This window comes from Gadus morhua, chromosome 8 (genome assembly GCF_902167405.1).
Source record: "Gadus morhua chromosome 8, gadMor3.0, whole genome shotgun sequence".
In the NCBI taxonomy this organism is placed as follows: domain Eukaryota; kingdom Metazoa; phylum Chordata; class Actinopteri; order Gadiformes; family Gadidae; genus Gadus; species Gadus morhua.
The window spans coordinates 13,850,683-13,863,652 of NC_044055.1; the positions used below are offsets into that span (position 1 = coordinate 13,850,683).

Sequence of the window (12,970 nt, forward strand, 5' to 3'; positions counted from 1 at the left end):
CTCGATGACATTCATGTTATTCAGGCTAGCGGAATAACTGTGTCACACCACTAAAGTGTCCCAAACTGAGCGACACACTCACCATCAACCGCAGTCCCACACTCTGTTGTACGATGTACAATAGAAGAACGCAGATCCACAACAATCACAACCCATTCAGTGACACTTCCATAACCCTTACGCAACATCTCAAAGGCATCCCCAGCCAGGATGATCTGTCCTCTGTGTCTGTTGTCTGTGATTCGGTCAACCTGTGCGTGCGATGGAGCTTTCAGTCCTAATGAACTCTAACTGGTGTGTGTGTGTGTGCATACATTACATCCTACCCCCAGCTGCTCTCCGTGTGGTAAAAAGGCACCAGCGGCTGACAGCAAAGATCAACCACCGGGCCACATGTCAGCCCTGCCGTGCGGGCACTGTCACGCCACACACTCGGACACACACACACCCTCTCTGCACTCAACAGGATGTACTGTATCTGCTTTGCATGGGATTCCTCTGCATTTATTTTTTCCTGGGAGGGGGGGGGGTTGGATTCATATAACAATAGGGATAATAATTCAGATGATGATGATGAGAGCATGTTCTTCGTCTCTCTGTTGGTTCTTCTCATGGAAGGAGAGAGAGGGTATAGGAATCTGCTTTTTTGAATGATGATAGGGCAAAGTTATGTAGAGCTTAGATAGTCCCTTGCAGTCACTCACAAGTGTTGTTTATTGAGTCTACACATCTACACAAATGCTATTAAGCCATTTTTAGCAGGATGCTTAGTAGACGGCGGACATTGGGATACGTACCCTGTACCTTTCAGCTAAAGGCCGAGAGATACGCAACCAGAAACCTTCCAGTATTGAGGTCTTACCGGATCTTCTCCTGTCCTTTGAGTATGTTTCAGATATCACATCAAGGCCCCGTCCACACGAAGCCGAAACGGGCAAAACCGTTCCGGTTTCGAACTATCCGGTTTCGAACTATCCGGTTTCGGAGTATCTCCGTAAAGACGGAGTCAAGCGAAACCAGGTAGATCTGTAGAAACGCTGTAGTACACATGCCAGGCCCATAAGGGGCGCTGCTTCTGCTACAGAAATCCAGAAGAAAAATAAATAAGAAGAAGAGGCGAGCATGCGCATAAAGGCTGCCCCCCGAACCACTAACACAAACAAACTGTCAGTCAACAGTCTCAATAAATAATGGGACATGATCTGCTGCAGAACGATTACAAGCTGTAGTCCGCCATCATCTTTGTTGTTGTGAGTTCTGAGACACCGCGGGCTTACCCGTCATTGGCTAGAGGGTCGAGGGGTGGGGCGATGACGTCATGGTTTACGGTTTCAGTCGGTTTCAGGCGTCCACACGAATCCAAAACGAAACCGGGTAGATTTGAAACCACCTCCGAGGGTGGTTTCAGAAGTTTACGGTTTCGGTCAGCGAATTCGCCGGCTTCGTGTGGACGGAAGGCCGAACCGTACAAGACCTTTGCGGTTTCGCCATGAAATCGGCTTCGTGTGGACGGGGCCTTAGTTCCTGCATCCAGACACTGCATCCAGACACTGCATTCAGACACTGCATTCAGACACTGCATTCAGACACTGCATTCAGAAACATCATCCAGACACTGCATCCAGACACTGCATCCAGACACTGCATCCAGATACTGCATTCAGATACTGCATTCAGAAACTGCACTCAGACACTGTATTAAGAGATACAGATTTGGCTCTGATTAACATGGTTTGTTACATAATGGCCTGCAGAGAGAGAGAGAGAGATCATGACATACCCTGCATCGTTTCCATAGCCACATATTAAGGCGTCCTTGGCTCCTTCAACTTTATAGAAGTTATCTGCAGAGAGGAAAGAAAACCATTTTTACTCGACTTAATCATACTTTACTCTTACTATCACAATCGTATGATGATAATTCTTAATAAATACAAGCTCCAGCTCCTTAACCAAACAGCGATTACAAAATGATTGGAGTTGATGAATCTTACTGCCACCTCCACCACCACCACCACCACCACCACCACCACCCAAAGTGATGGGTGGATGACCCCATGGCTGACCTTCGCTGGTGAGGAAGTCCATGCGGGAGCCCCAGGTGCGGTTGTTGCAGACGAAGGTGTCGTTGACGGACATGGAGGAGTTGAAGCAATGGGCCAGGCTGCGGACGCACTTCTGCCGCAGGATGCCCATGAAGAGCTGCAGGCCGATGAGGGCGAACACGCTCAGGCAGAACACCGTCAGGATCATCACGTCCGCCAGCTTCTTCACCGACTGGATCAGGGCCCCCACGATGGTCTTCAGGCCTGGGGAGGGAGGGCATTGAGCTTGTTGATCCATCCATCAATGGGATGGATCAACGACATTCTACCCCTTCCCCCTTCCCCTTCCCCTTACCCCATCAAAACAAGGGGGAGGGGTAAGGGGAAGGGGTAAGGGGTAGAAATGGGATTGGGCTGGCCAACCCTTGTCAAAGAGGACCAGCGTGAGCCACATTAGTACATGGGTGGAATGTGGCCTACCTGGGATCACGGAGATGGTTTTCAGAGCTCGTAGTACTCTGAAGGTTCTTAATGCAGAAACATTCCCGAGGTCGACAAATTCTGTCACATATCTGAAAAGAAAATAGACAAAAATCAACAGTTGATGATAGATGTGGTTCAAAGATTTGGTCGAAAAACACAACAACTAAGGAGTTGAGAATTTAACCAAATTAAGGAAGGAAAACGATTTGAGTTATTAATTCCAGTTGACATGGACACTGATTAGATTGTTTGTGTCCACATCAACATTTTTCTGAACATTGTTCTAACAACGTAGTTCTAATCTAGATTGGCCGTGTTGTTTTCAGTTGGGATGGTTGTCCTTGGAGGATAGCGCATCACATAACAGCTCAACTGTCTAATCCAGCACCTGCATTAGCAGCATTGGATCATAGCATGCAGTCCCATGACTTGCCTAATAGGCTTATAAAGTAATTTTCATAGCCCCCTATAGACCATCCAGGATCAAGGTGAAACCATCCCCATATTGAATACAGCCCGTTAAAACACCAGTTAGTGAATTATGACGTATGCAATACATTTTTCTATTCACGTGGAATACAAACAGCCAATTAAGAGGAACAACTCAAAGCACCTGGCCAATTATGCAACAGATTATAGATTATAAATTATGCATAATTTGAAAATCTCTGCACCTCGGTTTTTTAATTGGATAAATAAGACTCTATGAAAAGGATGTATAAAGGATGCATTTTCTTAAATTACTGATGTAATTTATATTACTATTCACTCTAAATGAAAGTTTTTAAAACGTCAGTTGATATTGCTGTAATAACATACTACACTTGCAATTCATATTAAACTATAGAACTGTGGTTCGTCTGCTCACACGAGATGCCAGGTCAGCACCGTTCAAACAGACGAGTAAGGCATTATCTATTATTGTTATAATATTATCTAGTGATGTTTCTCTTCTTTGATGGTATATCAGAGTGCATCATGGGACTTATTGATTCCAATACTCCCCAAGAGAGGAGTACTGTAGTCCTAAATCAACATAAATATACCATAACCTAGGCTACTGAAAACGTTGTTATCAGTAGCATGAGAAACCCTGTGGCAGTTTAAACACAGCAATGTCTTCACGTAAAGACAAATAATTTCAAGATGTTGCGATATACATGCCCTGATCGATCAGATAATACATCATTGAAGAAATCGTCATGTGACTTACGCCATGCTGATGACAGAGAAATCCAGCCAGTTCCAGGGGTCTCGGAGGAAGGTGAAGGGTCCGATGCAGAACCCCCGAGCCAGGATCTTTATGAGAGACTCAAAGGTGTAGATCCCCGTGAACGTATATCTGGAAAATATCAATGCATGGCCAAGTCTGGGTTATGAGGAAATCAACTCCAAACAATGGATGAAGAGAAACAAACTCAGAGCCAACGGAAGTTGGGAATAATTTGCCCAACTTGATTGACATTTAAACACTCACACTGCAACCACCACCTGGTTAGTCTGTATGGTCCGTATAACCTAGTCATTTGACCATATTTCCTATGTCACATATAACTGCCATTTGACAAATGCTTCACATTATTCAAACTTGAATCGGCCATGTTCAAGATCACATTTGGTGAAGTTAACATGCAGTTTACATGCTAAGAGTAACATGCTAGGACATGATGTATGATGGATGATTGTGGCAACAGCTTCACCTTGCATCTCAATGGAATGTCTCATGAAATATGTTTAATGAATCAAAATGGCGTCATCCCACATGCTCTTTTCACGTGGAGATGCAGCATTCCAAGACACGTCGACGTCACACCATGCTGTACTTACTGGAGTGACTAATCGCTCCCCAACCACCACTGACAAAGCATTAGGACACATGTAGTAGCACAGTGTGAATTCCTTCACTACAAAAGCACTGTGCATTGTTACTAATTAATTATTCATTTAGCAGACAGTTCTCCCTAAAGCTACAACAGTGAATATATACACAGATATTTGTTATTTAGAAGCCCGTAGGGGTTACGCATCTGTTAAATGACTAATTACTTGGTCATTTAGCAGACAATTGTCCCATCAGTTATGTCCTTACAATGACTAGGTACACAGATATTTGTACTTGAGGAGCAGGTAGGGGTTAGGCATCTGCAGGAAGAATGCAGACATTGGGTCTGGAGGCCAGAACCGTACACCTGGGAGACACACACCCTAGCCACTGGACTATCCTTAAGGTAGCAGGTGTATGGGGATCAGAAAGTGTTTACTTACTCTATATACTTGGTCCACGGGGCCGGGTCCGACAGAGCCATGAAACAACAGTTGGTCAGAATGGTGCACATAATGAAGAGGCTGAATAATGTGAGGAAAAGTGTTAAGGAAAATGTAAATGCAAAGCGTTACCGACAATGATTAAGAGGCAACAAAAGAAATACATTTACTATCAGCCTCTAACCTTGACAAAAGTAGAAGCAGCTCGATGTTTAATAAAATAATCCTATCAATATGAAAAGGATGCTACAATGAAAGGGTTACAATGGGATGGTTGAGTGCCAAAGGTATTATAAAACTAGACTAAACTGAGATTTACAAACATACTCAGATGCATGACAGAAGATTTCAGCCTGAGAGCGAATGTTGACAGTGATATCATTAAATAAATCTCATGGGTAGACAAACAAATCCGTCCGAAGCATCAGAAGAAAATGAAAAAATAGTATTAGCATAAGCAAATTACCTTCAGTCACAGAAAAAAACAAATAGTGTTATCTGTATGCTGTGGTTGGTGAGCAATCCCAACAAATTGATGTGTGAATGTCGCTTAAGTCAATATATAAATCAAGGGATGCCTAAGTCTGCATTCATCTCCAGGTATTTATTTAAATGTATTTTTTTTATACTTTTTATTAATCCCCTTCCCCACAGGGAAAATCCTCCTCTGCATGTAACCCATTATACATCATACGCTGGGGGCTAAGAAGCCTCAAGGGGCAGGATCCTTTATGCATTCATTCAATAATAGTTTTAACTTAACCTTGCTTTACGTTCAATACATTACACTTTGAATAATAATCGATATGTATATAACGACAGTATAAAAAGAGTTTCCTTTGATTTAGGTGCACAATGTCAACCTCAACATCAGCCCATCAATGAGGTCACATCCTGTCCGGCCACAGGATGTCTTAGCGGCTAACGATGCAGACATGACATTTTAATCGCCTGAAGAAAGCCCATTGGGCTAGCGTAGCGATAGTGACCGCTCAGCTAATCCCAGAGGTAGAGGGGGAGAGGAGACTGGGAAGAGATGGTTTCCCTGGCCCTGCCTTTGAAATGGACCGTTGGGCTCTGTCTGAGGACCTAATAGAGAGCAGCCGACGCCACCGCATGCGTAATGTCATGATCTCCTTTGCTATTATTTCGTTGCGCAGATTAAAGACGGATATCAGAGGATTGGGTTTCGCGATGCTCTGGCAGAGGAACGTTACAAAGCCGTTTCAATAAAAATGGGACTACGGCAAAATCCAACAGATCTATAAGGGGGAGAGGTAAAGGAAGTGGATAATAATTATTGCTAAATCAGTATTGAATTGGGACTGTCTTGCTGAGGCAGTTCCTGTTTGACTGGAATATCTTTGAAACTTCCCTGAGGAGTTTATGTAAAATGCATAAAGTCAATTGACTATTTAAACAGAGTTCCCTGACATGCAATTGATTGTTTCTTTGTGGTAGGCTGAACAAAATAAAATAACAACAACATATGCACTATTCATTACTTAGGCATTGACCAGACACTTTAATTCAATGGGACTTTCAGTGAATTCAGATTCATGTCATTAGGATTGGGGCACCTTGCTCATAGCCACCTACAGGCAGAGGTACTCTGGATATTGGTGACATGGTTGAATCCTAGAAACTTTAGGCTGTGAGAGGCTAGACAGATAATATCAATTCATGTACATCCTATAGAACCTTCCTATAGCACCATCCCAAGCTTATCTCCTGAAACTTTGCTCCCTCATCATTAGTGTAATCTCCCTCAAGCCTCATAAACTCTGTATCGCCGCTATTACATTATCCCTAATTACATTAACATGTCTCTTCGTCCTCGCAAAAAAAATATCAGGGAGCCCATACCGACAAAGGATACCGGGATCATATAGCTACTCTGCACTGTCCAGTTGTTTGTTTTTGAAAAAAGTAATTTTTTTAAAGTGTTGATACTCCGCCATTGAGTGTTTGCTTTAATTGTTCACAGTCTCACTCAAGTTAAGAGGCTTTGGTTCAAAGTGAGTGCTTAGCAACTAAATGTAAAGGAAGTCCAACCTGCCGTGGATTGAGTCGAGACAAAAAAGCTACCATCATTTCAAATAGCACAAAGAGAGAACAGTATCCCTTTAATACTTCGATTCACACATGCACTTGTCCCTGGATCACACAAAAGATGGGAGACCAACTAACACAGACACACAAACACACACAAACACACACACACACACACACACTCTCTCTCTCAGGTAGACGGGCGTCCCTGCGTAAGGATATGAGTGGACCAGGACCCGGATGGCGACAGCCCGAATGCAGTGGAACGGGGTGAATATGTAGAGGGCTGACGTGGCACTGAAGCGGAAGATGGCCTTCCCTTTGTTGAGCACTACAAAAGTCTGCGAGGGAAACACAAACAGAGGAACATATCACTCATCGTTATTTATGTTTAAATCATATGATTTGGGATACAATCAGGGTTCTCAGAAGGGTCTTTGAGCCCCCCCCCCCACTGCTATCTTTAAATCTACTGGGTTGATAGTCAGATGTGTTAAACATACTTGTGTTACGCTTTCAAAATACTATACTAAGGAGTCCAGTAGGGTCATAACGTAGTAGTACGTGGTAATATAAGGTATGAGGTTATCCTCTAAAAACTCATACTTTGATCATGTGAAGCATAAGGAAAACCACATCTTCATCTCAAATTCAAACACTATGAGATAGGAAAATATGCGTTTTGGAGTTCGAGGAAGGAGGGAGGAGTTGGTTATCCCAATTGTAACAACCGACGGCGACGTTGTGATATTTATTTTTAGGCTAGTACGAGTCATTGAGTACGAGCCTTATTGTTTATGAAACGCAGCGTTACACTTAGGCTTTACAGCTTAAGCCTCTCTCAAATGCAGACATTAAAGTCTACCGCTGCCCAGACGGAGCTCCACCCATCCACACACACCTCGCGGCATGTGTCCCTTCTTCCCGATTTCAAAGAGTATACCATAGGACTGACACGAAAAGAGCGTCGCTGGAATTCTCAGAAGACTGTTTGGCAGAGACTGAAAAAACATATATTTTTTCTTAATTATGGTCTGATTTTAATCAGGGTGATAAAATGTCATAGATTACTATGTTGACGATAGAATATTAAATAGTACAACTTTAAAATATATGAATAATTGGATATGGCCATCGATTTTGGTTTCAATGCTTCTTAAAGGGCAAATCAACAAGAATTGATGGTAAAAACATTATTGTCCAGCACCATGGACTCCTGTCACCAATAAAGCATTGCAGTTTTGCAAGCGAGCAAGGTGATTGGCTGATGGCGAGGCCCACTGGGTTGGCTATTTGTGGTCACGAGGGAAGCCGCCAGTTTAAAGTGGAGTTGCTCCAGATGTGGCGACGGCATTTAGTTAAATATCCACCAACCTCGGGATAATCCTTCAGTAGAAGCAGCACGCCAAAACAAAGACGACGGCAGAGAGAGTGGGAGAGAAGCGACCACCGCCGCAGCCCTCCCTATACAGTGCCGGCTTAGAGCTCTGAAGACGGGGTTCAATCACACCCCCTCACCCCCTCCCCACAATCCTCTGTTCAGCTACTTGTTCATAGCTCATTTTGAACAAGATGAGGATAGACTTGTAAAGTAATTTGAATGGGTCGATGTTGATCCGATATTAAGAAAACAAAGATGATATTGAGCAATACAAAGTTTGCCTCAAATATTGTTGCTGGTTTTCGTAGTTCAGGTTAACAGATAGCTTTTATTAGACATTCAATGAAGCACTTTTGTAAATGTATGTCCCACCATGAAATCTCACAGTAGAAAAGAGCACAATCTCAAAAGTCCCTAATGTTGTACTATGTTGAACACTTTCTGACTCATCCAACACCAACTTTCTTCAATTCCTACATGTTCGGCAACAACAATGACCATTTGATCGAAGACGGAGCTAAACACAGCCCCACTACTCTGCCAACTACAACCATCTCTCCTGCTAAAGCCTTCCAAACATGACCTCTCCAACTAACAAACAAACACATACACACTAACATGAACACACACTCGTATCCTCTCTGAACTTCAAAGATCAGACCGAACAACCACAAAGACACACACACACACACCAACATACACCCTCACCCACACCCTCTATCACCCCCCCCTCCCGTACCCCCCCCCCCCCCCCTTCCTGTTCTCACCCTCTGGTTCTGGAAGTAGAATGGGTCGATGTCCTCCAGCGGCACCCCCACCAGCGTCGAGGGGGGGTCCCCGTAGATGCGGGGCAGCTGCTTGCCGGCCTCCAGGTCAGGCCGGGGCCTGGGGGCCTCCACGTTGCCCAGGTCCTCCTTGTAGTCCCTGGTGCTCCGGGAACGCTCCTCGGAGATCCGCTGCTGGAGGGCGGCCAGGGACTGGCGGGTGAAGCGCCGCACGCCATCAGGACCTGTTGGTAACAATATGGCTGCCATCTTCTCATCCTGATGCCCCGCACGACCACAAGTTACTCACCGCTGCTGGGAAGGGGAGACGGAGGAGAAGCCAGGTTAGGGGGGAGGGGAGGAGAGAGTGAGAGAGAGACGAGACATGGATAGTAGGAGGGCTCTGGATGTGAAATCAACTGTAGAACAACAGAAAACATTCCCTTTGGGGAAGAATACAGAAGAATACATGACACCTATTCCACCCCCGTTCAAAAGGCTTTAACCCCAGACTCCAAGCCATCACTTTGAAAGGTGACCTTTTGATTTGAGCCTTATAAGTGAACTGGATGACTGATAATAATCACTGACTCCATCCTGTGGTCTGTACGATTCCTGTCTCTTCCTGTCCTGATATTTCTCTTCCTGGCCTGTTATGTCACTTGCATCTTCCTGTCCTGATATGTCAATTCCTGTCCTGATGTGTGACGTCCGGTCTCTTCTGCCACCTTCAAAACACTCTGAGGTTCAGAAGCTCTTACGTGTCTTTACTGAACCCCCCCCAAAGCGTTCAGGAAACGCCCCTCAGAAGTTTGTAGGCTATGAAATAAAACCGGAAAAACAGATCGTTCTTGACACTAGACTTCATAACAACGAGTATGGATGCCCGCAGGGACCTCTTTGCGCTTCTTAGCTGAATCAGATGAATCAGTTATTAGAACTGCTTGCGATGGTTGGACATGAGCGAGAATTTATCAGGTGATGTTTATAATTGTAGGCAATGTATCTTAATGCAAAAGTTAGAATTGGTTTTAAGTTCGCCTCTTAATGCTTGCTGCAAGTTCACTATAGCCTATCAATGCAATGACAGCGAAATGGGCATCGATTGTTGCGACGTGAACTCGGAGGACTCGGGTAGCTTTACTTCCGCCGGAAACTCAAAAATCTCCGACCCAACAGAGTGTTCAAAGCACTTTCCACCGAGCTTAAGCTCCAAACCTCCGAGACTCCCGAAACCTCTGAGCGCGTTGAAGGCGGCATTCCTTTCATGATATTTCATTTCCTGTCCTACAAATGTCACTTCCTGTCCTGAAATGTCTCTTTATGTCATGATATGTCACTTCCTGTCCTGATCTGTCTCTTCCTCTCCAGATTGCTTATCACCCATCTGGCCAGACGCAGGTCATCGGCTTTTACTTGATCTCTCACCAAGGTTGAACCCAGCTCCACTCGGGCTCCTACAAACAGGAGCCAGATGCTGACTATTCCCTATCACCAGAAATATGTAGCATTCACAAAGCCACAAAGTAGATAGAGTGGGCTTACAATGGGTGTCTTTGAGGGATGCGTCTACAAGACTACATTACTGTCAACTGGCTGGACCAACACATTAAAAATAGTGCACACTGATTGGGTTGAAATGAATCAGCCTTGTGTTGGTTTAAAATACTGAGAAGAATAGGATTTTGCTACATACGTTCCCATAACAGGTTCCTAAAATGCTCCATTGACCATAACACATGTATTCATTCAAATCAAAGTTTTGAGAACGTTATATACAGAATGATATACATTTCCAACATGAACACACGTACTAAAGCTATATATTTTGCGATAACATCAAAGTTGATGGTCTCTCAAATCTCAATCTTCAAATGTGAATCCTCAGCAGAAAAGTCAGCAGTGTTTCTATACTATACACGTATGTGGGTCAGGACGTTATTAATCTACATTAAAATGGACAGAGAGCATGTTTGCCAATGGGTGCTGTTTTTTGATTTGCAAGCCGGCTTAGGGGGGTTGGGGTTAGGTAGGGTGGGGTGAGGTGGGGTGGGGTGAGAAGAATTAGAAAGAGCGGGGCGAATAGCATCTCTTAGCTGAATTAATATTAATTCCCATTTATGGCCAGATGTGATATGATCATCATCACTGCAATAATTATAATAATTGGATTCAATGTGGAGGAGCCTGATGCCCACACACACACACACACACACACACACACACACACACACACACACACACACACACACACACACACACACACACACACACACACACACACACACACACACACACAAACAGACACAAACACACATTTGCACACACGCAGACAACCACAAATGTACCTACGCACGCAAGTAGACACACAAACATGCACACACACACACACACACACACACACACACACACACACACACACACACACACACACACACACACACACACACACACACACACACACACACACACACACACACAACATTTCAACCTGGAATAGTATAGATTAGGGGACGATGTTCAACTTTTTTCCAACTTAATGTCCATATGACTATATTTGAAGAAGAGGGTTGAGAGATGATTAGAGAACTGACAAAAAAACATGAAAAGTTTGTATTATGTTCAAAAGGGAACAATGCTTGAATGCTTGGAAAGGTGAGTAAGGTGAGGGAGGTGATGTGGGACACAATCCTATTGACTGCGTTCAACGTATCAATGAGACTAAGCTAAGTCAGATGACCCCAGTGTGACCTATGAGCTCTTCTCACTTTCACGACCCCTTGGATTGGGCGACGTGGGATTCACAGAGGAGTTACATCCCATTGGATGACAGGGGCAATCCCTCTCTCTGTTTGATGTGAGGTTACAGCAACACACAACCAACCATCTTCAAGCTACCAAACACTGAGAGAGCATGGCATTAGCACTGCCAGGGGTAGGGGTTCGATGCGATGGATGGGGTGGCCCCCATGCATAAAGGGAGGTGGTGGTGTGACTCTTTGGATAATAGCATCATCAACCAAATGGCATATATTAACAGCCTTAATGAAATGCTTCTAGCTAGACACAACACCTTTAGTTTACAGTAATAGTTAGTTACAGTATTATATGTGGGAGTGGTTGTGGATGATGTCTGTTTTAAGCAGCCTAACGTGGCCCGAGTCGGACTGATTGGAATCTGGGGCTGGCAGAGGCTGCCTAAACAGCCATCACCCAGACCCAAAATAAGATTTCAAGGTTCTAACAATTCATACATGTTTAACATTTTGTATTAATCTTATAGAATGAGTTCAAATGAGTTAGAGTGGGTATGTCCAAAGCAGGCAGTATGTTATTTACTCACTGACTCTATCCGGAGGGATATCTAAGGACACGAGTGAGACCGGACATACCCAGCTGCCTCAGGTTTCCAAATGTAAAACCAAGGGATAATCCTCACTTTTTTGACCCTTTCAGTGGGGATTCCCATGGTGTGGTTGTTATGAAGATTCATTAGAGCCTACTGTCAAAATATATAATTTTTTTTATTAAAATTCACATCTTATGTCACGTTTTGATAAGACAAGATAAAATAGGATGTCCTACTTTATTTATCCCTGATGGGACTTTTCAGGCCCTATGATGTATTTTAGTCATAAGATGTATGAGTATGATTTATAAGTGTGTGGCTCAAGAAGAAGTCTTCTTGACTTTGAGGATGCTGATCAGACTGTGAGAAGTCAAGGCTTATGTTTAATCGGAACACAGCGGGGCTTATTATTCCACGGAGAGGGAGGCTGTTGCCTTCACACAGACACACACACACACACACACACACACACACACACACACACACACACACACACACACACACACACACACACACACACACACACACACACACACACACACACACTGTAACCTGCTGCAAGGTGCGCACCGAAGTGACGATGGCCTATTTTTGGTTAAAAAACCCTGAAACAAAAAGCTTTTATTGTGAT

General features: G+C 44.0%; 1 protein-coding gene across 1 annotated transcript in view; it reads right to left on the reverse strand.

Moving 5' to 3' along the window:
• The window catches only part of LOC115548650 (sodium channel protein type 4 subunit alpha B), a 35,555-nt gene extending 26,256 nt beyond the window's left edge, over nucleotides 1-9,299 (reverse strand). Inside the window, exons 1-7 of the mRNA XM_030363419.1 lie at nucleotides 8,994-9,299; nucleotides 7,068-7,186; nucleotides 4,794-4,883; nucleotides 3,742-3,870; nucleotides 2,526-2,617; nucleotides 2,067-2,309; nucleotides 1,781-1,844 (exon numbers count right to left, since the gene is read on the reverse strand). Of these exons, the coding sequence (XP_030219279.1) occupies nucleotides 1,781-1,844; nucleotides 2,067-2,309; nucleotides 2,526-2,617; nucleotides 3,742-3,870; nucleotides 4,794-4,883; nucleotides 7,068-7,186; nucleotides 8,994-9,260 (1,004 nt within the window). The 5' untranslated portion in view covers nucleotides 9,261-9,299. The remainder of the gene's footprint in view (nucleotides 1-1,780; nucleotides 1,845-2,066; nucleotides 2,310-2,525; nucleotides 2,618-3,741; nucleotides 3,871-4,793; nucleotides 4,884-7,067; nucleotides 7,187-8,993) is intronic.
• Nucleotides 9,300-12,970: the final 3,671 nt, after the last annotated feature.